The sequence below is a fragment of the Leptonychotes weddellii genome, chromosome 5 (assembly GCF_054177405.1).
Source record: "Leptonychotes weddellii isolate Sample4059 chromosome 5, ASM5417740v2, whole genome shotgun sequence".
Classification (NCBI taxonomy): domain Eukaryota; kingdom Metazoa; phylum Chordata; class Mammalia; order Carnivora; family Phocidae; genus Leptonychotes; species Leptonychotes weddellii.
In genome coordinates, this window is record NC_138373.1 from 142,290,770 (window position 1) to 142,317,803 (window position 27,034).

Sequence of the window (27,034 nt, forward strand, 5' to 3'; positions counted from 1 at the left end):
CTCGTCAACAGACTCATAAATTACAGAAAAATAAAGGTCTTGGTCTAAAATTAAAAAATCGGCAATTAGCACATTGGTAAATTTTCATCCATATGTTGTATATTAAAATAAGGTGGATAGACAGTCTCTTAAAATGATTTCCTGAGTTAACTCACATTTTTAGACTAGATCAGTTTAATTAATTAAATTTTAATTCCAATGTAGTTAATATACAGTGTTATATTAGTTTCAGGTATACAATAGTGATTCAATAGTTCATATATTACTCAGTGCTCATCAAGATAAGTATACTCTTAATCTCCCTTACCTATTTCATCCATCCCCCACCCACCTCCCCTCTGGTAACTATCAGTTTGTTCTCTGTAGTTAAGGATCTGATTCTTGGTTTGTCTCTCTCTCACTTTTTACCCACTTCGTTTAATTGTTTTGCCTTTTTTTTTTTTTTTAAGATTTTATTTATTTATTTGAGAGAGAGAGTGAGAGAGAGAGCACAAGAGGGGGGAGCGGGAGAGGGAGAAGCAGACTCCTTGCTGAGCAGGGAGCCCGATGCGGGACTCAATCCCGGGACTCCAGGATCATGACCTGAGCGGAAGGCAGTTGCTTAACCAACTGAGCCACCCAGGCGCCCTATTTGTTTTGCTTCTTAAATTCCATATATAAGTGAAATCATATGGTATTCGTCTTTCTCTGACTTATTTTGCTTAGTACTATATTCTCCAGCTCCATGTACAATATATATATTATACATATACACATGTACACACACATCTTCTTTATCCATTCATTTATTGACGGACACTTGGCCTGCTTCCATAGTTTGGCTATTGTAAAAAATGCTGCAATAAACAAAGGGGTGCATATATCTTTTCAAATTAGTGCTTTTATATTCTTTGGGTAAATACCCAGTAGTGTGATTCCTGGATTGTAGGACAGTTTTATTTCTAATTTTTTGAGGAACCTCCATACTGTCTTCCACAGTGGCTGTAGCAGTTTGCATTCCTACCCACAGTGCATGAGGGTTCTTTTTCCCCCACATCCTTGCCAACACTTCTTGTTTCTTGAGTTTTTGATTTTAGCTATTCTGACAGGTGTAAGGTGTTATCTCATTGTGGTTCTGATTTACATTTCCTTGATGCTGAGTAATGCTGAGTATCTTTTCATGTGTCCGTTGGCCACCTGAATGTCTTCTTTGGAGAAATGTCTCTTCATGTCTACTGCCCATTTTTAACTGGATTGTTTTTTTTGCTGCTGAGCTGTATAAGTTCTTTATATATTTTGGATATGATCCCTTTATCAGATGTGTCATTTGCAAATATCTTCTCCCATTTGGTAGGTTGTCTTTTAGTTTTGTTGGTTGAGTTTACTGACTTTTTGATTATTTAACGAACTATAGGTTTAGACCATGTCAGATAAGAGAGTTTCTACTGTAACAGGAAAAAAAAATAATAAATTTGAAAATTCAAATTAATATTTTCAAATTTATTGCTAATTAATTTGTTTATAATGAATAAAACTACTTAAAGTTAATTACAACCACAGAAGCATACTTTTCAGGGAAGTGGTATGTCACAAAAAAAGAAAAGCTGTAAGGATTCATAGCCTTCTTTTTTTTTTTTAAAGATTTTATTTATTTATTCATAAGAGATAGAGATAGAGAGAGAGAGAGAGAGGCAGAAGGAGAAGCAGGCTCCCCGCTGAGCAGAGTCCAATGTGGGGCTCGATCCCAGGATCCTGGGTTCATGACCTGAGCCGAAGGCAGAAGCTTAACCATCTGAGCCACCCAGGTGCTCGATTCATAGCCTTCTTAATAGACATAATCAAGCACATGGAAAGATAATAGATTATAGAAGTATAACGTCAAATTAAATTATGTTTTTTTTTTAAAGATTTTATTTATTTGACAGAGAGAGACACAGAGAGAGAGGGAACACAAGCAGGGGGAGTGGGAAAGGGAGAAACAGGCTTCCTGTGGAGTGGGGAGCCTGATGCAGGGCTCGATCCCAGGACCCTGGGATCATGACCTGAGCCGAAGGCAGATGCTTAATGACTGAGTCACCCAGGCGCCCCCAAATTAAATTATCTTGACCAAAAATCAGGAGCTATATGAAATACACCATATACCTATTTAAATGTTTGCAAGGGAAATTTCAAATAAAAAGATTTAAGGTAAAATTAATTTACTGACATATTAAGTCAATACTATAGATTAAATCAAAGAGCACTAAAGTACAGATAGTACTTGAAGTAAAATAAAATAAATGACAGTTTTGACCCAGTTTGACTATAATTATAACAAACACCTCCAGCCCTCCCAACTCTGTGGTCCTAAGTTGAACTCTTAGATTTTAGCTGTAAAATGTACAGATGGAGAGCTGTCCAGATCTAAGATTATGAATTACACTTTACTTTTGGTAGTTAATTGTTAAAATTATTGCCTCATTTCAGGCTGAGTGCTCTTCAGAACATTAAGTATCCCTACCATATGGTATTTAAATGTAATTGTCCTATTCAATCAATAAAAAGGTCCCATAAATTGGGTGTTGGCATACTGGAGATATCCTAGATATTCTCAAGGGTCTTTTAAATTGACAATTAATAGAGGGAGATGTTCCCTTTAAGGATTTGAAAGGAAATTTCCTGGGTAATACTCTGCTCTTTTTATTTGTTCTCCATTTTTTATTGGCATCTCATTGTCTGTTAAGGAGTTCACTGTAGAAGGAAATTTCTGCTACCAAATGTTTCTGACAACACAGAAAAAAGAAGGAATGGATGACATTAAATGACACATCTGTATCCATTTGGCCTTCTCTAACCAGTAAAGCAAAAAATACTAACTGTAATCTTTCTAAGAGACTTGACTGGATCACATGAATCACTACTGATTAATTAAATATGAAAGCAAGAAAAAAAAGGAACGGGAGGTATTTTACAATGTTACTGGGTGCAAGAAAGGGTCTTCCAATATTCTTAGACAACAAACACTTTCTTCATTGAGTTTTGTGATAATAAAATGAAGATCTTCCCTTCCCATTTCCAAATAATCGATCGCTAAGTCACTCGTTACGTTCTGGATAATTAAAAAAAAAAAAGGGAAAACAGTATATTTCCTTAGTAAGTGAATGTAGAATTAGGAAGAAGTGAAACAAATCACAAAGTAATTTAGGGCTAAAATGTCTGGTTTTAGGTGCAAAAGGAGTTCAGAGGTGGGAAACCACATTATTGAAGGCACAAATCTAGGGATTAGATGGGCAAATCTTGACAGTGGGTATGATAGGTTAGTGTGGTGAATAAATAAACTTTGTCAGCTGGGCAAAAGCTTTTCACAAAATGGCATAATAGTATAAAATAAGAATTTTGTATAGGGTACTTTCAGTATGTGTCAGTATTTCACATATATTGAGAAATAACATTAGCCTAATTTTGCTTTGTCTTTTTAAATGCTAGAGACTACTAACCAAGTGGTATTAATGTACTACTATTAATGATAAAAGAAATGGATTACCAGAAATTTTATTGACTTGAGTGTAAGAATTATAAGGAGGAAAATGAGAGATAATTGCATTTGCTTATTATTTGATCCTTCAATAACAAAAAATAATGAGTCAAAAATAGAGTCAATAATCAAAGGCTGTGGGTGTTTTAGAGGGGAGACAAAGGAGGCCTGTTTCAAACATAACACTAATAAACCAACTATACCATACATAAAATAATCTACTATTGTAAATCTTCACAAAGCCTTAGAAGAGTTAAAAAAGTCTTACAAGCTCAAGGCGCTTGGGTGGCTCAGTTGGTTGAGCAACTGCTTTCGGCTCAGGTCATGATCCTGGAGTCCCTGGATCGAGTCCCGCATCGGGCTCCCTGCTCGGCAGGGAGTCTGCTTCTCCCTCTGACCCTCCCCCTTCTCATGTGCTCTCTCTCATTCTCTCTCTCTCAAATAAATAAATAAAATCTTTAAAAAAAAAAATCTTACAAGCTCACATGTTGTTGCTTCATTTTGTTTCCTTGAAATTATAAACAAATTCAGCAGAGACTACAAGTTTATCATCACAGAGGTGAAAAACTAGCTGAGGTTGCCCCAGGGGATAATTAACAACTTACATAGATAGATTTTTGAAGGATAGGAGTTGTGAGAAATTTTGTCATATTTAAAAATAAACCTCAAAATTAAACTCTCAACTGCAAAGAAATACCATATGGTAGTTTTCAAACAGATCATATATAATGATTTCATCTTCAAGGAATTCAGAGTAAAAGGACCTTCCCTTTAACTAACATAAACACCAGTAATATTATCCAGGAAATATTAGCATTTCATTATTTCCAAGAAAAATTTTGATATATTTTATAACCTAAAATTTGACTCTTATGTTGTAAATGAGGGAAAGTAGTCCTTATTAGTGACATAAACGAGCTTTCAAAATAAACCTGAAAGATGTTTATGGATCTGATTCTCATTTATACAATTCACTTACTGCAACCACACGAGGGCCACATAAAACAAGCTTAAATTACTGCAATCACTGATACGGTAATACACTTTATGAAATACTGGTTTTGTATTTCATCTACGAGGGGACATGAGAGAGAACAAAGAGTTGAATATTACATAGTGTGACTAGTACACAATCATATAAAAATTTAGAAAAATCTTGCATCACTTTAAAACTTTTACTCTATTATAATCTTGCATTAACAGACTATTTCACTGCATTGAATTAAAAAAGGTCTGCAAATGTGATCAACAGATTTTAGTATAAGTTTTGGATAGTACTTATAAAGACACAGAATCCTTACATTCCATTCATTGGAGGTAAACTACTACCAAACCCAACACAAACTTTATTTATCCCATTCTTAAAGCTCTTGTTATAACTGCAATAATTGATCTTGATTCAAAATGTTACAAAAATTACACAGAATTTTAGATGATAAGCAGAGAATTTTATTTCTGCAATTATTTAACCATAACATTATAATAAAGAATATAAACTCTCCTGATTTCACTTTGTACCTGGAATTATTTAGGCACAGTTTATTTGCTCCTGAAGAGGGATTAACCTCCCAAGGAACGCTTGGTTCTCAGTCCCCTTCTCTCTGTTTCCTGCAAGGACTATTTTTAAAATAAATCACATATTTTGTGATCCCCGTTGGGGTGGGGGTGGTGTCGGAGCACTCCATCTTAGCTATGGATTTTGAAGACTATCAAATGTACATGAACAATGGTAATATGGAAAGAACTTGGCTAGCATGGGGTACACAGAAGACATTTGATAAACATTCTTTTTCCTCTTGTACAATTTTTCAAAAAACAGTACAACTGGCTTGGTGAATATCTTAGGTAATTTAGTATACCCTTATCCAATGATTTGATTATATTCCTAAAAAAAAAAAATCTTATTTTTTATATGCTACCCCTCTCCCATTCTTTTTAAAAATGATGACAGCTAGAACATGACAGCTACTAATATCCCATGTTTTATAGACAAAATGAATAGCACATTACATGTTTCTATTATTTCAGTCTTAAACTAAGAATTCCTTGGTTTCTAGAAGCCAATTTTCCTTCACCATAAATTTTATCTAATATTTAAAAAGACTATTGGGGGGGGAAGAGGAAAGGGATTTACTTCTGACATTCTTTGTAGTTACAGTGAGTACTGGGTCTTCTATTTCTTTTATATCTCCCAAAGTACTAAATGTTGGCTATACTAAACATGTTTAATAAATACTTGTTGATCTGACTTGTTCTTACAGAACGGTACTGTTTTTAATATACAAGAACATCTGTTATTTGGCACTGACTGGGAATAAGATGTTCTGTGTTAGTGAGTTTTTAAAATAATAAGCTTAACCTATCAAATACTTAAATACCATTTTTACCTTCTTTTGGAGGTATGGGATAGTTAGTTTTTCTAAATGAATATGCACTTATTTACTTCTCAAATATTATAATAATTTTAACCTTCTTTCGATAATGCTGGGTCATAATTATGAACACCGGTACTGACATCTCCCTGTGCATATGCATATACATACATGTCTATGTACGTATGCATATGTATTTGAATATGGTGGACACGATGAGGGACCACAAAAGAAATGGTATCAAACATAAGGCTGAATGGCTAGCAGTGCCATGATTTACCTGCGGATTTTTCTTAAACACATCTCCTGTCAGATGCTTTGTTTGGTGGTGGCAAGATGCTGTGACAGGTACAGACTGGTATTCGTTCCTTTGCCCACTCACTGAGTACCTGCCACAAGGGCATCCTTCTAGATGCTGTAATGACGCTAAGGCGGTAAAACAAGGCTGACCCTGTAAAATACTTTATTAGTGCACAGGCCAGAGCGGTCTCCTCTAGAATAATTTTCCTTATCCTCTACAGAAGTCTGTTTCTCTTTACTCTTCTTCCTCATCTATAAACTGGGCTAATGAAGGATGAAGAAGGAACATGACATCTTCATTTCAAGAACTGGTACTAGAATGTTTTAGCAAAGGTATCTCAAAAATTATAAATTCTTCACAAGCAAAAGATAACACTTCTGTAGACATGACTCTAACTACATTTCTATCCATTTTATTAAGCCCTACATAATGTTTGCTTTTGATCAGAACACACAGGTAATCTGAATATCTGCCTTTTCAATAATATAAAAAGACTAAAACTTAAGAGTGTTAAAGTAGAAACAGCATAATGAGTAAGCTAGATTGGAATTGGAATTCCCCTCTACGTAAAAGGAATAACAAGAAAACCTACCACATAAGGTTTTTGAAGATTAAATGGATTGATTCATTAAATGAGAATGAAATTTAGAAATACGTCAAAAGGTGGGGGTGTTTCAAGATAGAAGATATACTTTTTGCAACCTTTGTTAGTATTCCATCACATGGCATAACAGTGAATTATTCTGATATTATCCATATAAAAACTGACTGATTTGCAAGAATGTTACCCTTCCTTAGTTTTTCAACTTGACATTCTATAATTTGTCTTGTGTTATTTCTACTTTGAAACGTTATATCCCTCTTTCATTTTTTTCTATTACTACTGACATGAGTTTTATTCTAATAACCATAGCTTTACTCAGGGCTATGACACTGCAGAACTCCAGATGGCACTATTGACATTGTACCTTATGCAAACCATATCCCTGAAACTGCACTGGCAGCCTTGCCTCTGCCTTCCATTTTCCTGTCATCTTATATTTCTCATATTCAACTTTATTCATTGTAAAGAGGGACAAAGACTATCTCACTATGTCTTATTAATGTAGTATACGTAAGTATACTGAGTATACACACACTGCAATGTTATTCTATAACATTGTTTTCTTTTTATAGAAACGTATAGTACAATTAAGGTACTAAAATTATTTCTGATGGTTTTATACTTTGATAGCTTATATTTTCGTGAGTTTAAGACTGTACAGCTGGCATTATAAAATATTTTAAAAGGGGGATATTAGGCCTGATAAGGAACTGCTAACTTAAATGAGAACTTGATTTTCTTATAAACTTGCATAGATCACAGAATACTAAAACTACATGGAAGCTTAGATAAAATTTATCATCTTCTATAACATTTCAGACTATGAGTAACACCCTGATTCACAGTTTGAATTAATGAAGTTATATTACAGAATATAGAGAAGTAAGAAAGATCTAAAATATTTTTAGATATGAATACCATCTTCTCAGAATAAACTTGAAAATAGTCACTCAGGCAGGTGAATGCAGGTACTAGGGCCAGACTGCCTGATATGCCTGTTCCTCTACTTAACAGCAGCTCTATCCCTTTCCACAAATTACTTAGCCTCTCAGTATCCCTATCATGTAAAATGAGCATAAAACAGTACTTATCTCAGAGTTGTTGTAAAAATTAATTAAATTTACATAGGTAAGGTAATTAGAGTGATGGTTAACATACAGTAAAGCACTCAATAAAATGTTTAGTAATACTTTGCTTATTAATATTGTAATTCATTTGGGCACCTGGGTGGCTCAGTTGGTTAAGCGTCTGCCTTCGGCTCAGGTCATGATCCCAGGGTCCTGGGATTGAGCCCCGCATCAGGCTCCCTGCTCAGCGGGGAGTCTGCTTCTCTCCCTCCTTCCTGCTTGTGCTCTCTCTCACTATCTCTATTTCACTCAAATAAATAAATAAATATTAAAAACAATATTGTAATTCATTTATACAAAATAAAATACCTTTGTCAGTCTTGGAGAAGCCTGAAATTGTTCTGAAATGATTATTCACAGGTTTAAAACTAAGTCAGTGATTCTCCCTGCCCTTCCTCTCCTCTTTCCCCTACCGTCCCAACACTCCAAAGAAAGAAAGAAAAAAAAAATAAGTCAGTGATGACTGAGTACCTAGCACAGTGCCTGGTACACAGGAGATGTTTGATTATTTGCTGACTGAACGAACTAGTCTATAGATTAATTTATTCTCAATACATTTATTTGTTCTTTTTTTTTTTTTAAGATTTTTTATTTATTTATTTGAGAGAGAGAATGAGAGAGAGAGCATGAGAGGGGGGAGGGTCAGAGGGAGAAGCAGACTCCCCGCTGAGCAGGGAGTCCAATGTGGGACTCGATCCCGGGACTCCAGGATCATGACCTGAGCCAAAGGCAGTCGCTTAACCAACTGAGTCACCCAGGTGCCCCATTTATTTGTTCTTTATAACGAGATAAACAAGTGACAATTTTTTAATCCATAGATTAACATACTAGTATAAGTAAGAACTATCTTCATCCTGATTTAGAGTTTAGCAATTTAAATAAAATACATAACTCTTATGAACCTGTTCAGGGGATAGATTGTTTTGAAAAGATGTCCCTAAGGCCATAAATCTAGCTAATTATAATATTGTGTCTCTCTTGGAAATGACAAAGTCAAACAGTAGAAAATATGTATAGATCAAAATATATTTATTTTAAAAATTATTTTAAGTTGGCACTGAGTCAGAGAAATATTTCTTCTGTTCTTTCTAGTACAAAATTTTAAGAATCCATATTATAATCCTGCTGCTATTATATAGTCTCTTTTGTTATGTATGTAATGTAATATTCCTTTGTACAGACTATAATATTTTACATAATAAAGCTTAGTATTTAAAAAATTTTATTGACATTTTATTCACTTATTTTATTTTACTCACCATTTTAACCACTTTACACGGCACAATTCAGGGCCACTTAGTACATTCACAATGCTATGGAACCATCACCACTCTCTAGTTCTAGAACATTCTGATTATCCCAAAGGGGAACACTATACCCATTGAGCAGTCACTCCTATTCCCTCCCACCCCCACTATTGCTGGCCACTAATGTTTGCTTTTGAACATTACTAATGTGTGTCCTGTCTCTATGGATTTGCTTATTCTGGAGATTTTATATAAATGGAATCAGAGAATATTTTACATTTACCTTCTTTTGCTTAGCCTAATGTTTTTTAAGTTTCATCCATTTTGTAGCATGTATCTGTACTTCATTCCTTTTTATAGCTGAATAGTATTTCAAAATATGGATATACCACATTTTGTTAATCTACCCATTTGTTGATGGACATTTGGGTTGTTTCTACCTTTTGGCTATTGTGAAGAGTGCTGCTAGGAATATTCCTTTGTAAATTTTTCTTTGAGCACCTTTTTTTTTTTTAAAGATTTTATTTGACACAGAGAGAGACCGCGAGAGAGGGAACACAAGCAGGGGGAGTGGGAGAGGGAGAAGCAGGCTTCCCGCCGAGCAGGGAGCCCGATGCGGGGCTCTGGGATCGTGACCTGAGCTGAAGGCAGACACTTAACGGCTGGGCCACGCAGGCGCCCCAGAACACCTGTTTTTAATTCTTTTGAATATACACCTCAGAGTAGAATTGCTGGGTCACATGTTTAACTGTTTGAGGAAATTGCCAAAATGTTTCCACAGTGTCTATACCATTTTACATTCCCACCAGCAGAGCATGAAGGTTCCAATTTCTTCACACTTTTCCCAGCACTTGTTACTTTCTACTTTTGTTTTTATCTATCCTTGTGAGTGTGAAGCAATATTTCATTATGCTTGTGATTTGCATCTCCTTAATGACTAATGACATTCAGCATCTTTTCATGTACTCGTTGGTTCTATCTTTTCTGGAGAACTGTCTATTCAAGTCCTTTGTCCATTTTGTCTTTATTTTATTGAAGCAAAATTAGCATATAGTGTTATATTAATTTTAAGTGTACAATATAATGACCCAGCAATTCTATCTGGGTTGTCTTTTGTCTTTTTAATGTTCATTTTAAGAGTTCTTCATATATTTTGGACGAGACCCTTATCAGTTATGATTTGCAAATATCTTCTCCCATTCTTTGAGTTCCTTTTACTCTTTGACAGTGTCCTCTGATGCTCAAAGCTTTAAATTTTGATGAAGTCCAATTTATATCTATTTTGTTGTTGTTATATTCACCTTTGGTGTCATATCTAAGAAACCACTGCCAGATCCAAGGTCATAAAGATTTGCCCCTATGTTATCTTCTAAGAGCTTTCTAGTTTTAAATAGATATTGTTCAGTATTTTTTTCATCGATATTTGTAAGGGATGTTGGTTTGCAGTTCTCTTGTGATGCCTTTGGTATCAAGATAATGCTGGCATCATAGAATGACTTAGAAAATGTTCCCTCTTCTATTATCCAGAAGCATTTGAGAGATTGGTATTGATTCTTCTTTAAATATTTGGTAGAATTCACAAGTGAAGCATTTTGTCCTGGGCTTTCTTTGTCGGGAAGTTTTTGGTTACTGACTCAATCTCTTTGTTATAGGTCTATTCAGATTTTCTTGCTTTTTCTTGAGTTTTGGGACTTTTGTGTTTCTGGGAATTTACCATTTCATCTAGGTGAATTTGTTGGTGTGTAACTGTTTATAATACACTCTTAAAATCTTTTTTATTTCTGTAAGGTTGGTAGTAATGTCCCACTTTTTCTGATTTTACTAAACTGGAGCATTCTGTCTAGTCAAAGGTTTGCCAATTTTGTTATATGAACCAACTTTTGGTGTCATCGATTCTCTATAATTTTCTATTTCTGTTTTGTTTATCTCTTCTGTAATCTTTATTTTCCTTCTTCTGCTACCTTTGGGTTTCTTTTGTTCTTTTTCTAGCTCCTTTAAGGTGTAAACTGAGGTTACTGATTCAAGTTATTCTTTTTTTTCCCCTTCTTTTTTAATGTAGGTGTTTACAGACATAATTTCCCTCTGAGCATTGTTTTGCTGCATCCTATAAATTTTGTTGTGTATTCGTTTTTACTTATCTCAGAGTATTTTCTAATTTCCCTATGATTTCTTCTTCTTTGTTTATAGGTTGATATTTAATTTCCACATATTTGTAGATTTTTCAATTTTTCTTCTGTTACTGACTTCTAGTTTATTCCACTGTGGTCAAAGTTATTAGTAACTTGGCAATTCTATACTTTGAATTAATGAAGACAGTTATACTGAAATGTTTTTCTCTTGTAGTCTTCTCAGAATTCCTTCTTTCCTTTGTTACTATGAAAGTGTATGATACCCACTATTCTTCCTTAAACTTCTCGATTTATGCTATTTCTTTTAAAAGTCTTATCTATATTGCTTTTGGCCCAAGAGGTTTGACTTTAATGGCAATCAGAACTGTCCTTTACCTCTGTTTGGCGAACTAAGCTGATGAATTCTAAATTTAGCTCCCCAGCTATTGCTAAAATGTTATCAACCCCTATACCTCAGTGGCTTACAAAAATAAGCATAAATTTCTTGCTCATGAGTCTGTGGGAAGCTCTATTTCTTAATGCCAGATGGGTCCATATTTGTTCCATGCGTTTCTCATTGTGGGACCAGTAGCTATCTAGACATGCTCATCTTATAGAAGACAGAGGACAGTAGGTTAAGACAAACCAGGTAAATCGTTTAAATACCTGTTTGCAACATAACTGCTAACATTGTGTTGGCCTAAACAAGTCACATGGCTAAGCCCAATGGTGTGAGGAAAATCTCCTCCTTCCATAGGAAGGGCGAGGGAGAGTAAGTATTTGCTGAACAATAACATCATCAACCACATAGCAAAATAAGGCAATCAGGGACAACACAGTAAGTTTTTTAAAAAAGTTGTATTTATTTAAAGGACTTACTTTGAAGCTAAGCCTTTCTCCTTTTTAGAGTAATAAAGTTCTTACTTTCATAAAATGATGGTAATAATAGAAGGCAGGAGACCTTTTAAAATTCTTATTACTTGACAAAATAAAAAGTTGGCAACCCTTTGTCAATCCTAAAATTTTAGGACAATTTTACTAGTCTACAAAAACCCAAAATTCTACTACAAGAAAAAAGTAATCAGACCACTGAATGTAATCCCAGGTCTCTGGCTATTGTTCACTATTCACAGGCTATTCCTTGGCTTGCAAAGACACTCATTTTCCCTCTTCTCAGGTTTCATTATTCCAAATGCTTGTGATTAGGAAAGTCCATGAGTTAGAGAACTAAAATGTCATTATTTATATCTAGTGATCTAACCTAACTTTTACCTTAAAAATGGTCCCATTCACTCTTCAGTTCTCTATACAACTTGGTTTTGTAACACTCGAGGCCCTAAAATCTTAATGGCATGTAAATCTTTCATGTCCTTGACATGAAAATTTTAACAGGCAGTACATAAAGAATAATGGCCTATGACTCTATAACTTTAGAAAGATGAGCTATTATGATTAAAATTTAAAAAGTAGCCAGTGGCTTTACTTCCAGTGTGAAAGGACACATATTTAATGGTTTTATATGTATACAAGTATTTATGAATACTAATGATTTTGTCATAGTCTTATCAAACATTAAAATTATGTAAAATAGCAGAGCCGTGGTTTTTTTTTTTTTTTTCCTCACAGTACTGTTAAAGCAAATGAAGCAATTGGCACTCCTATAGAATTCCCTCATTTCACTCCTGACTCCTCAGCTTATTTCTACCTCCTACTCTTGCTCTTTATCTTGCTCTTTACTTGTGATATTCTCGAGCTTTAGGCACTATTAAAAATGTCATAGCTATCTCATCCATTCCAAACTAGGGGTGGGGTTGAAGAACAGGATATTGAAGTGCATTACATCTACAGAAAACCTTATATAGAGACTTCCAAATTTGTCAAAACAGGAAATTTCCTTTGAGTCTTACTTTAGCAAATGAGATTTGCAATTGATTTTTAAACATTAACTTATCAGACAGGATCTGTGAAATAACTTGACAATACGGCAATTGCCTTTTATCATCTTATTGATCTTACACAATATTGGAGAATTTGACACAATATATATTTACATTTGATAAATGTACAACTCTACAATAAGAGGCAGAGAGGGAAGTTTCCATTAACTGGGATGAGAACTCAAGTCACCAGTTTTGAAACTCACGTTTGTGCTACGCTTACAATTTACATAAAGTATGCATCTTTTACAACATTTTATGGAATATATACAGAAGTTAAATTTTTTGTGATTTTTATAATGTAATTCTCATTAAAATAGGATGAAAATTGAAAAATGTGGTTTTAACATAAGCAACATACCTGCAGGTATGATCATCACTCACACTTGCAATTTCTTGGCCTTCTTTGGGATCAAACACCAAACCATTAATGAAATCTGAATGGCCCTCTAAAACCTGACATAAGGGGAAAAGGTCGTAAGAATACAGGAAAATAATCTACAATATTTCCACCTAATATTTTTACTTCACTGCCTTAAAAGCTTTCACTGCATGCTTCCCTTTTCTATAAATATTTCTTAAGCAATCTGCTATTTTTAAAGCATGATTTATACACCCACTTTTCTGGAAGGTTTATCTTGGAAAGAAGCTGATCATTCAACACATTGCTATTAGCTTGATCTTTCTTTTCTAGTATGCATTTCTTATAAAAACACACACATACTTTTTTACTGTACCTGTCCTCATCTCACCTCCTCTCTTATTACATAAAGCTTAAATAAAAATTAAAGCTTGAAGAACTTTCTAGGGGCACTGCACTGAAACAGAGCCCCTTCAAATTTTTAACTCATACCTACTGCTCTGCACACTCACTGCCTAATAAATATAGTATGGATTTCACCTTATGAGGTCTTTAATCACTTCCTCAATGTGACTGCCAGCACTGAAGACAAGTTAGTATTAGAAGCCCATAATCACAACAACCCAGAAATCCATTTTTGTTTTGTGGTGAGAACATTTAAGATCTACTCTCTTAGCAACTTTCAAATATATAACCCATACTAACCCTAACCCTAACTATGCACATTATGCTACACATTAGGTTCCCAGAACTTATTTATCTTATAACTGGAAGTTTGGTACTCTTTGACCAACATCTCCCCATTTCCCCCAGCAACTACCATTTTACTCTCTGTTTCTATGAGTTTGGCTTTTTAAAATCCCACCTGTAAGTGAGATCATATAGTATTTGTCTTTCTCTTATTTTACAGGGTTATTTATTATACTAATAGAAAACATATATATAGGACTTACTATGTACAAAACATTGTTCTACCTATTTTATAGGAATTACCTCAGTCAATGCTCATAACCCTATGAGACAGATGCTATGATTATCCCCATATAAGGAACAGAGCACAAAGAAATTGGGAACTTGACCGGTCACACTGTTCTTAACGTGATAGAATTGGGCAGTCTGGCTCCTGTGTCTGTGCTCTTAAGTGCTTTATAACCCCACCCTACCTTATATGCTGCGCTGATCGTTGGTTCTCTTGAAGTTTGACTCTCAACTCTATGTGTGTTCATGTCTATTACACTCCTACTATACCCGAATGTGAATTTCTAAATCTCCCTCATTTGCTGTGCCTACCTAATATTTAAATGATATCAGATTTATAATCTGTAGTCCTTTATATACTTTATTTTTTAGGTTTTATTTATTTATTTGAGAGAGAGAATGAGAGAGAGAGAAAGCATGAGAGGGGGGAGGGTCTGAGGGAGGAGCAGACTCTCTGCTGAGCAGGGAGCCCGATGCGGCACTTGATCTTGGGACTCCAGGATCATGACCTGGGCCGAAGGCAGTCACTTAACCAACTGAGCCACCCAGGCGCCCCGAATTATATATTTTAATTAAACGTCATTTTAAATTGAGATAAATCCAATTAAAAAGGCAAAAATAATGTTTTAAAATAAAGAGTTATGAATTATATTTGTGAACATACCTTGTATTCATTTTTATCTTGAAGATCTGAAGTAAACAATCTTATTTTCATATCAGCAGCTGAAGTACAAAATCTGGAAGTAAAAAAACAAAATCAACACAAATCAATAACCAGAGCTACAAGCAGAAAGAAGGATGAATCTCACATACATAATGTTAAGTGAACAAAGCAGGACAAAAAAAGGATATTATTCCACTTATATGAAAGTTCTTAAGTAGGAAAAATTATATTGTTTTAGGGATGCATACATAGCTAATAAAACTATTTAAAAAGCAAGAAAATGACTGTCATAATAATCATGAGATTAATTATCTTTAAGAGGAAGGGAGAAGGTTGATTAGAGAGGGGCACAGGGGGGACCTTGGGTGCTGGGCATGTTCGATTTCTTGATCTGGGTGATATTACATGGGTGTTTGTTTTACAACAGTCATGTTAAACTGCGCATGTACTTTTTTTGCACTTTTTGGCATGTATGCTCTATTTCATAACATACAAATAAAAGGTAAGAAAAACTAAAAAGCAAAGCTTATCTACCTAATTCTTCTCCTTTGAATCTGTCCCATTACTGTTTTGGGTATTCATATTTCCCATTCAGAGGAAACTTTAGAACAGACTTGCTACAAGAACATTACTAATGTGAGGTCTCCTACTGTAGATCTCCTCATACTTACGTCATAAGAAATCATTTAAAAATCTCTCTCCAAAATATCATTTCTAAAATAGAAAAAGGCTACTTTAGAAGGTTTTTAAAAGAAATATCTCAAGCAAAAAGGTTTATAAAGTATTAGTAGAAAAGTAAGGCCAAGTTCAGTAAAAACATCAGAGAACAAAGGACTTACAGGGGTTAAAGATTACTTACTAAAAAAAATAAATAAATAATGAAAGAATCTTATTAAAAGAAAAAAACACACAGACACACACAACTTTATGGCAAACCTTGTGTTGTTCCACTTTTCTCCAAACTTTGCTGCTTGAGTTTATATGTGGTAAGTGTATTTACACCATCCCTTAATTAAACCATAAAGCCTCAGAGAACATAAGTAAGGTGAAGAGTTACTTTCCAGCAAGTGTAAAGAAAAGCAAGTGGGGATGAACAGAGAGAGAGTAGAACTGAGACAACTAAATGCTAAAGATAAAACACTAGGAATGAATTCTTTCTAGCTGTAAGTTAAAAGTTAATGATGATAAGATAGACACCAAGTTATACTTCAGTCATCTTGATAGATCAATCTTTAGTCATGAAAAAAACAGTATTTACTTTGTAATATATATATATATATAAAAGTAAAGTAAAATAAGAAATACAAATATAGTTTAGTCACAATTGTGTAAAGTTATTTATGAAAAAAATAGGATACTGAATGTAGAGACGGCTTTTAAAAACATTTTTGTATAGTCCAAATTTGATATAGTAAATATATAGTTTTATAACAAAAATATATAATTTATTTAAAAACAAAACTGTGCTGTCAGCTTGTTCTAAAAATACTGTCTTTAAAATTGATGGCTGGTTAATATTCTGAATTTATCATATATATTTGCAGAATTAAAGAAAATTTGAGACCACTTATCAAAAAGCAACAACAACAAAAAAGATGAAACAATACAGCATATCCATTAAAAGGAGGACAGGAAAACAGGCACCAAGCAGAACCATGGAAGACTATATAGCTTTCAACATCTGCTAGAGAATGCAGAGACTGACTCGTTTAGCTCCAGATTCTGTGAACACCTTTTTTTTAATATAAAAGGAAATGAACAGCAAACTGGCTGTTGACAATGATATACGTATGTTAACAAGTGCTGTTGTGTGGGTTATTCAAAATTCAGTTAGCTAAAACCTGTACAGCTTCTAGAAGAAAAGAGAACATCTTCAATCTTGTTGTAGGCAAATATTCTTTAGATAGGAAATAGAATGCATATGAAAAAGTGCTCAAAATCATGAATCATCAGGGAAATGTCACTGAGGTCCCAACCATAATGGCTAAAATAAAGACTGACAATATTGAAGAGTTGGTAGAGCAAGTTGAACATATCTAGATTATTGGTGGGGATATAAAATGGTAGAACCACCACGGAAACTGGTACTTTCTTAAAATGTTAAAAAACATTCAACCACCCTCTGATTCAGCAGTTCTACTCCTAAGAGAAATGAAACCATGTATCTACTAAGAGCCGTATACAGGGGTGCTCACAGCAACTTTAGTCATAATAGCTAAAAACTGGAAACTGCCCTGGTGTCTATTTAGAGGAGAATGGATAAACAAATAGTGGTATTTATTCCATGTAATGGAATACCTTTCAAAAATAAAAAGAAATCACCAGTAGTTATAACATGAATAAATCTCAACAACAACAAATGAGGCACAAAAAATACATTCTGTATGATTCCACTTATATGAAGTTCTTGAATAGGCAAAACTAATTTCTGAAAATTAGATTAATGGTTGCTTTAGCAGAAGATGGGGTATAAGGATTGACCGGGAAGGAGCACAAAGAACCTTCTGAAGTGACAGAAATGTTATGTATTACCAGCATATGGGTTATACACGTGTATGCATGTCAACACTGGTTAAATGGTACCCTCAGAAGTTGAGAATTTCACTATACGTGAATTATCCCTTAATTAAAAAAAATTAGGTTAGCTCAGTAAGGCTACTATATTGTTTACTAAAAGAAGGCATATCTTTTAGATTTGGTATCTGTGGAAGCGAGGTTAGTGTTTTGAACAAACATTAAACAACCTGACACATATTGCCTTTGTGAAGAAGGCCTCAGCAGGTATTGTCAAGATTTTTCTCAAAAAGGAATTGTTCTTTTCAAATGTTTTCATAAAAACTGAAGCCCAAGGATTAGAATTGCAGTTTTATGTACTGTCAAACATGAAAATGTGATATTGGCCTGTGTGTGCAGCAGTAAGGTTCATTAATGACTCAATCAAATTTACTTACTTCAACAGAGTTGTACTTTCAGTAAGTGGTGAACTCAGTGAAGAATCTGTGTAGACTTCAAACGATTCAGGTGAAACTCAAGTAAAGAGCTTTGTAGTCAGGCCCCAACATATACTCAAGGCATCACTGCCATGTTGCGTATTTAAATCACAAATTCAGATAATAAGTCTAAGTTATGAAATAATGGCCGATGTTAAAATATCTAATACTGAAATTGGGGAAAATGGAAGTGGAGGAAAAAAAAGTCCTTATGATCAAAGGCTTCAGATCACTTAAAACAAAGAACATTAATAAATACTGCACTTAATATTTTTAAACTTACTTGATTACTGGAGGCAATGAATCAAGTCTAGTTTCTGGGCTCCAAGCTATACCATCGACCCTGACTCCATGCTGAAACGTTCGTAGTGTTTTATATTGAATTCCTTCAATATCTGCTTCTTCCTCCTAAGCATACACAGTAAATGTTTTAAGAAGTTATGAGAACAAACACTATAATACTCTGATTTTACCATAATGAAGATTTTATCAGGAGGCCATATATATTCTTTTGAGAAGTTCAAAAACAGATTAGATACTGAGATTTAACTGGTTCGCTTAACAATGACAACAAAAATAGCTAAAACTGTCTAAGCCTCATGGAAAACTCTCTAGGGCAACTAAAAACAAACAGTAAACATATTTTCACATAGTATTATATATGGCACTATACATGTGTAAGATGTTACAAATTGTTCATCTGTTATGGACTATGAATAATGAATATGTTAATACAATCTGGTTAATTTAGTCTTTTAGATATAGGATTCTGGTTTAGATATTTAATTAAAGCCAGTTTATTTACCTGCTTTGGTACTACTAAAATGATTTCAGTTTATCTTCATGGGAAGATGAGGAAAAAAAATGAATTTTGAAGAGTCATTTAGGTCTGGAAACAGGGATAATCACCTGAAAAACTTTCCCATTATAAAAATAATATAATGCAGCTAGCTGTCCACATCCTAAAACTAACAGCTTCAGTTTGCAGGGCAAAAAGACAAAGTTTAGTGCCTGCACAAGGAAGGATGATTGGAGACTTCTGCATAGATCCTTCTAAGGGGGAAGTAGGAAAAAAAAAAAAACCCAAACCAAAAGTGCCACGCAAAATATCTACCTTAGGTGAAGGCTAAGAGAGAAAAGCCACTTATGAGAAATCTCTACCATTAGCTGGCCGTAACATGAGTCTGGGGATTGAATTCACATTATGTGCTCCAGAAAATGACAACTGATTTCAAAATGGTCATATGTATGGTAGTGGCCCAGAGCACCTGACAAAGGCAAATTCTCTTTGGATGAACTACCCCTACCCAGGTCTCAAAAAGTTCCCACAGATATAGTTCAATCAAATATGATCTTACACACATGCACTCAAACGTGAAAACAAAGAACCACAAACACAACAAGTATGAGTAAGCAACAAGAGATTACCAAAAATGATTAGGCAGATTTTAAAAAGAACCAAACAAAACTTTTAGATTAAAATATCACAATGGAAAAAAAAAATCAACGCTTAGAGCAGCTGGGATACAGATTTGAAAAAATTACTCAGAATGGAGCAAAGAGAAGACCAAAAAAAAAAAAAAAGTTAAAAGGGATTCAGTGAGAAGTTCCACCATGTATCTTATTTGGGTTGTAGAGGAGAGAATAGAGGGAATGAGAAAAAAGGCAGTATTTGAAGAGATAATGGCAAAGGATCCTCCATACTTGATGATGGACACCAATATATGTATTTAGAAAGAACAATACACCCCAGGCAGCTTAAATAAAAAGAAATCTGCAGGCAGATATAACATAGTGCAACTTCAGAATACACACACAAACTCTCATGATACATAATAGTGTGTATGTGTATATACATATTGAGGGAGAGAGGGAGGGAGGGAGGGAGAAGAAAGCAGGGCGAGGGTGGGGATTTCAGCAACAGCTGCCAGAAAAAAAAGAGGTTTCCTATACAAGAGATTTCCTATAAAAGAATTAGAACCACCATAGACTTCTTGGCACTAAACTTCTCAAAACAACAAATGCATAAAGATAGTGGAATAAGATCTTCAAAACAATGACAGAAAAAACTTTAGGACTATAAACACAACAAAACTGTTTTTCAAGAATGAAGCTGTATTAAAGATATTTTCAGAAAAACAAAAACCAAAACTGAAGCATCAATAAATTCTCACTAAACGATCTAAAGCAGAGGGTGGCAAACTACGACTGGGCCAAATTTGGCCTATGGCTTGGTTTTGTACAGCCCATGAACTGAGAATCATTTATATATATATACATATGTAATATATATATATATTTAAGATTTATTTATTTGAGAGAGAGAGCGATCTCAAGCAGGGGGAGCAGGAGAGGTGGAAGCAGGCTCCCCACTGAGCAGGGAGTCCTATGTGGGGCTGGATCCCAGGACCCTGGGATCATGACCTGAGCCGAAGGCAGGCGCTTAACTGACTCAGCCACCCAGGTGCCCCCTCATTTTTATATTTTTAAGGAGTTGTAAAAAACAAAGAATAATTTGCAACAGGTACCGTAAGTGGCTGGAAAAACCTAAAATATTTAGGCCATTTGTCCCTTTATATAAAAAATTTAGTAGTGAACTTTTTCTTGTAGTAAAGGATGTGCTTTCAGGTGAAGAAAAATGACCCCAGAAGGAAGGCCTGAGATGTAAGAACAGTGAGTAAAAAAATCAAAGGCAAGCAGATGGGTTAATCTAAACAAATATTAGCCCTATAAAACAGTTTGGGGTTAAAATGAAAAGAAAAACAACTGAGAACTAAAATATGACATTAATATAAGTCTGAAGGGGGTGATGGTAGTTCAAGAGCCAAAAATCCTTATTTTGTTCATGAAGAAGTTAAAGATACTAATTTTGACTTTGTCTAATTAAGTATGCATGTTAAAGTGTCTTTGGTAACAACTAAAAGAAGAGAAACAGCATGCACAACCTCCAAATTATCAGGGAGGAAAACAATGAAAGGAGGTAACAAAACACAAACAGAAGACATAAGAATATGCATATTGGCAATGTTTTCAAGAATAAAAAACTAAAAATAACCCAAATAGCCAATGGAAGAATAGACAGATTAATTATGGTATATTTGCATAATATACCATTCAACAACGAAAACAAATGAATTCTGACATGCAGGAATCTAACAAATACAATGTTAACAGCAACACACTGTAGAAGAACATAATACAGAATAATTTCATTAATACAAAGTTTGAGACATGAAAAATATACTCATTTGCAACACCTACATATATGGTAACTCAACAACACAAAATTTCAGACATGGTTACCACTTGGGGGTGAGAAGGAAAGGCAGTAAGGGAAGAACACCCAGAGGGATTCAAAGGAATTGCTAATGTTCCATTTCTTAAGCTGGGTAGCAGGCATCCAGGAATCTATTTTATTGTTCTTTATACCTTATATAGATAACATATATTTTAAAATACTTTTTATAAACTTAAAATATTATAATTTAAAAATTGTTTGTTATTTAAGTCAATACCCTAACTGGGTCTAGAGACTACAGCAAAATTTTTCATGACAAATTTTCCCAAGGAATCCTCTGTATTAAGTGACTATAATTATCTTTTGTAAGTTTATAGAATTATAAAATATCACCAGGGAAAAAAAATCCAGAGCAGGTGAAACTTATTTAATGGAATACATATGTCTACATAGATAGGAATATTATCTGAAGGCCTGTTCTAAGAATTCCATTCATCCTGAATCTAAATGCAGTTTTATCTGTACCTTAATTGAATCCTATTGAATGTGTTGATTTTTCAAGGATAAAATTTTAGTCTTTGGGATCCTAGCAAAGCCATTTCACAAATACATTGCACATGGGTTTTCTCTACATAATTCAGATGCCCCTTGAAAAATAACTTTAAATTTCAAACTTAGAGTTAACAGCAAAAAGTTTTTCCATAAATGAAAACAGGAAATAGAAATGTACTTATCAAGGAAAGAAAAACACTGTCAAATTTTATTACTTCATAATCTGTGTGTATAACTGTACAGCTAACAGCCAGATATGCCAAGGCAGCAACCACTAAGCAATTTTAAAATAAGGTTAAGAGCCTACTCATAGCTGACTTCATAGTTTGGGTTACATCTATTTTTCCACACTGGACAAATCAATCTTCTAAAAATGAAGTTTTTACCACCAAAACAACCATTACTTTGCTACTGTAACAACAGTGTTGACAATTAGGTCCTGTAATTTGTTACCCAAAGTATATATGGAGTTATTGGGTGGCCATGGAGATCAAGAAATCCCAGGGACTGTATAGCTTGAGCTTTATGTATTCCCAGTGAAACCTTTTTTCCTGGCAGCAATGTCTGCCACTGAGCCAACTCAAAGGCCAGGGTGTGTGTGTGTGGTATAGGCAGAGACAAACGCTATTTTGGGTTTATTTTGGGGTGTAGGCAGTATTGTATAGGCAGGAAATTAAGATACTTTGGAAAACTTGCTACAATATAAATCATTATAGAAGGCTCTGGCGTATTTGAGGTTGGGGCAATGCCAGGTTGATGCAAGGGCTCTTCTAAGGGTTTGAAATCGGCAGGCCCTCTCATCACACCCAGTTAAGGCCAAATTTTAGTCAGATGAGACTGTAAAGTTTACCTAGTCCGCTTCTTTCACCTCACACTTGAATTTATATAACATCTGGAGAAAGTTTGCATAACTCTTCTCTGAACACTCTCAGTGACAGGAAACTAGCTACTACTTGGGGGAGCTTATTCAACTCTGGGGGGAGGGGTAGTTCTAATTTGAAGAGCTCTCTTTAACATTAAACCCAAACCTGTTTTCATGTAAATTCTACTCATTGCTCCAAATTCTGCTCCCTGGAACCACATAGATGAAGTCTACTTCAGCTGATCTTAGGTGAACACACTCAAAGAAGATTCAGCGTCAGTGGTAAAGCACTACAAGCCACAACTTCACTCAGAAAGACTTGACAAATAACACAAAATATATTTACCATTCTGAGTCTTTCCTCTTTCACATGACAGTTTTAAACATTTTAATACCATTCTGAAATGTCTTCAAATACATTATCTCATTTGCATCATAACATACACTGCTGAGAAATGAAGATTAAAGGATACAGAGCTATGCTGTCCAATATGGTAGCCACTAGCCACATGGGATGATTAAGCACTTGAAATACGGCTAGTTCCAACTGTGTATACTTTATAAAGTGCAAAATCCACACCAGATTTCAGACTTAGTATAAAAGTATATAAAAATCTCATTCATTTTTTATGTTGGTTACACATGAAATATTTTGGATACACTGGGTAAAATAATACATTAAAATTAATTTCATCTAGTTTTTACTTCTCATAGTGTGGTTACTATAACACTTGAATTTATATTTGGGCTCACACTGTATTTCTATCAGACAGCATTGAATTAACTCCTTTTGGCAGTTTAATCATTACACTGATTCATGGTGAACATCCAGGTGACTAAAAACTGTAAGTCACAATTGTCTCTTCTAGCTTCAGCAGTGTAGCATTTTAAGACTTTATTAAATTTTAGCTTGTTCAACTTGGCACATTAATCCAATCTATTAAATACCTGAATTCTAAGCAGTGTCTGACATACAACAGGTGCTCAATAAATACTTGTTACGTGAAGTTTATCATCCAAAGCATTAGGTATCCTTCTCAGCTTCATGTTCTATATAAATTCAATGTGCTTGCTTAAATCAAATGTTCTCGAAATTCAAGTCCCCAATTCATTATTGGTGATCCTTTGAATAGACTTAGAAACTTTCATGTTCCCTCTACTCTTTGCACATAGGACTTCTTATAGCAGTTTTCTTACTGCATTGTTTTACACTTAAACATCTAAAGGTCAGGATCTTTGCTTTTTTAACATAGGTATTACCAATTCCCAGCACCTGATTTGCACTTAATACTTGACAAATACATGATACTAATTAATAGTACTATCATTCAGCTCAAATTTCCATCATATTCAAAAGAACACCATAGAATTATTCTGAAAAATGCTTTGGTGAAATTTAAATCTTCTGTATTGACAGTGTTTTCCTAAGAGTCTTAGAATGAGGATTGCCTTTCCAATAGGAATGTGGAAAACTTTCAATTCAATTTACCTTTACTTTGTTTTCTCTCAGACAAGAGAGAAGCATGAAATTGGATGCTATGGAACTTGAAGATTCTAACATGAGAAGAGAAACAATGTTTAATAGTATTTAATTAGATAACAAAATCATTTTAAAGGGAAGTGATAATTTATTATGAATCCCCAAGGGCAAATTAATTTATCATGAATCCCCATTATTATGACTTGATTCTCCTCCAGAACTGTTTCAACCTATCTGAATAGCAGCATCAAAGGAAAAGAACAGGGGTTTAGAAACGGGGTTTACAGCTTGTTTTTTCATTTACTAGTCATACAAATCCCTGAACTTCCTTGAAGTACAATGCAAACTCTATGAGGATGGGGACAGTTGCTTAATTTTATTGCCAGTACTTGGCACAAGAACGTGCCAAGTTAATAAAATCCAATTCTTTATGTAGTTTGGCTGTTAAGACCTAGATTGCCAATCTGACAGGTCTGAGGATCAACAAGGACAATGTGCATGACATGACAGAGCAATACAAACATTTTTTGCTAGTTCTTTCTTCTCATTCTTTTTCTCTCTGCCACTCATCACCTCTGCCTTTCTTTTTTCCTGATTTTTTTCTCCCTTCTTGACTTTCTCATTTCTTAGTTGAACATAAATTAGAGATAAAACATATTTTTTCAGTATTTTTTAACACAATTCTGTGTTCAGTTACTAATTTTAAAAGTAATGAAGTAAAGAGTTAGTGTCACCTGTAGGGAGTTGCTTTACTCTTTTGTGGGTTAGTAGCCTGCACCAGAAAAAAGTTTTCTCTCAGTCTTTTTCAAGAGTGTGTTAGATTATTTCTCCTAATCATGTGGACTTTTTATGATCCTAACCAAGTAGTCCAGCTAACGTCAGGCTGTTGGTCACTTAGCCTGAAAGCTAGCAATTCTTACCCCAACCCTAAGAGACAATGTGGGACAATGTAAGAGCTCTTGTATTCTACTCAGACACCAAAAAACTGAAGCCTTTAATTCATATTTTCTCCTTAGGATAAATATGCATGCAGTCTAATTTTGCATAACTTTATTTAATGCACTGTAAAATGCTAAACTGCATTTATGATGTCAAAACACTGAGATAAAATACTGAACTGCCTCCTGAGTAAAAGAGGAAATAATAATGTTTATAATAGTACCACTTTAGTGATAAAGTTACTTTAAATCTTTGAAAACTGATCACTGCCAAATTACCTCACTGATTAATCTTGAGAAATACTGTTTTATGAATAATATTCTGGTAAACAAAGGATTAGCCAAGATTTCTGCACTGTTTACACTCTTTCACACGTGGAACTAGCTTTCCTGTGAGAAAACATGGTGTGTAATCTTGCTTTGGTGATTAAATATGGGCCGGTGCTGGGGGGAAACACTGACCAAATTAATGACAGTTAAAACATGTATTTATATATACTTATATATATATAAAACGTGCCAGATGCCTTCCAGGAACTTAACATGATGTACTAATTACATTCTCATAGGATCCTATTAAGTATTATTTTCCTCATTTTTATAGAAGAGAGGTTAAGTACCTGTTCGAGGTCATATAGCTATTAACAGGTAAAGCCAGGCAGGAGTAAAAACCTTGGCATTTTGGCTCCAGAGTTTTATTTTTTTATTTTATTTTTTTAAAGATTTTATTTATTTATTTATTTGACAGAGACAGAGACAGCGAGAGCAGGAACACAAGCAGGGGGAGTGGGAGAGGGAGAAGCAGGCTTCCTGCTGAGCCGGGAGCCCGATGTGGGACTCGATCCCAGGACCCTGGGATCATGACCTGAGCCGAAGGCAGTCACTTAACCAACTGAGCCACCCAGGCGCCCTGGCTCCAGAGTTTTAATGACTATGCTTAATTGCTGTTCAGTTAATAGGGTCCCATACTTTGTATACTCTGGATGTATGTATGCTTTAGATGTATAAAAAGTATGAGAGCATACTAATACAAAACCTGAATATCATGACAGCTGTAAAATCTCCTGGAGGATTATTTTTTAGGCTTGTTTCCTATATCACAGTGGAATGTAGAAAAACTGGATTAAGTAATTACTTAGGTCTCATTTAATTGTTTTCTCTGTACATACCAAATGTTCAGTTAGTCACAACCTTCAATTACCAGAATATTCCATTTCTAATCATGAGGCAAAAGAGAAGCCTCATAGTCTTTTTTTTTTTCACTACCTATTTAATGTTTGCACAAATCTCAGGCATATATTACTGGAAATATCTTCCTCTGTAGTTCTTCATATCATTTTTTTTCTAACATTCAAACTCAATATGCTTTCCAGGTTTAGCCAGTTTACCAAGGTTTGTCTTTTTAACCAGTGAAATAGCTTCATTGTCATTCACTGAGTTTTGTACACTAACCTGAAATGTACACATGCCAACCACCACATAATTACTGCCACCATAGGCAATTAGGTTTCCTGAATCCCCACTGTCAAAGGGATTAAATTCTACCACATGCACATAATCTTCACAATCCACAGTGTAGGCAGCGTTTCTGGAGGCATCTTGCTTCATCTTGTATGTCAATGCTTGAGCAGTTGTAAAAATAAAATAGCCTTCTACTGGACAAGTTCACGAAACTGTGGATTACAGCACAGACATAGTTAGACAGAAACCATCAAAGTGTTAGTCACTTTCAGCAAATGAATGAAAATAAGGACATGGTATTTCAGATGCCAGAGACAGCTA

At 34.5% G+C, this 27,034-nt stretch overlaps 1 protein-coding gene and 1 long non-coding RNA gene across 4 annotated transcripts in view; both read right to left on the reverse strand.

Moving 5' to 3' along the window:
• Positions 1-27,034, reverse strand: part of NUP37 (nucleoporin 37) — a 41,754-nt gene that overhangs the window by 13,461 nt on the left and 1,259 nt on the right. For 2 of the 3 annotated variants that reach the window (XM_031025914.2, XM_006731303.3), the window contains exons 2-5: positions 26,705-26,925; positions 18,466-18,590; positions 15,193-15,265; positions 13,551-13,645 (exon numbers count right to left, since the gene is read on the reverse strand). In XM_031025914.2, coding sequence (XP_030881774.1) covers positions 13,551-13,645; positions 15,193-15,265; positions 18,466-18,590; positions 26,705-26,860 — 449 coding nt within the window. In that variant the 5' untranslated portion in view covers positions 26,861-26,925. Of the gene's footprint in view, positions 1-13,550; positions 13,646-15,192; positions 15,266-18,465; positions 18,591-24,323; positions 24,389-26,704; positions 26,926-27,034 lie in introns of those variants that run through there. The other variant, XM_081822299.1, reaches the window with a different exon arrangement.
• On the reverse strand, positions 1,254-6,131 carry LOC145721889 (uncharacterized). Its single transcript, XR_014145884.1, has 2 exons — positions 2,931-6,131; positions 1,254-1,424 (listed from the first exon to the last, which is right to left on the reverse strand). It is a non-coding gene; the product is annotated as an uncharacterized LOC145721889 (long non-coding RNA).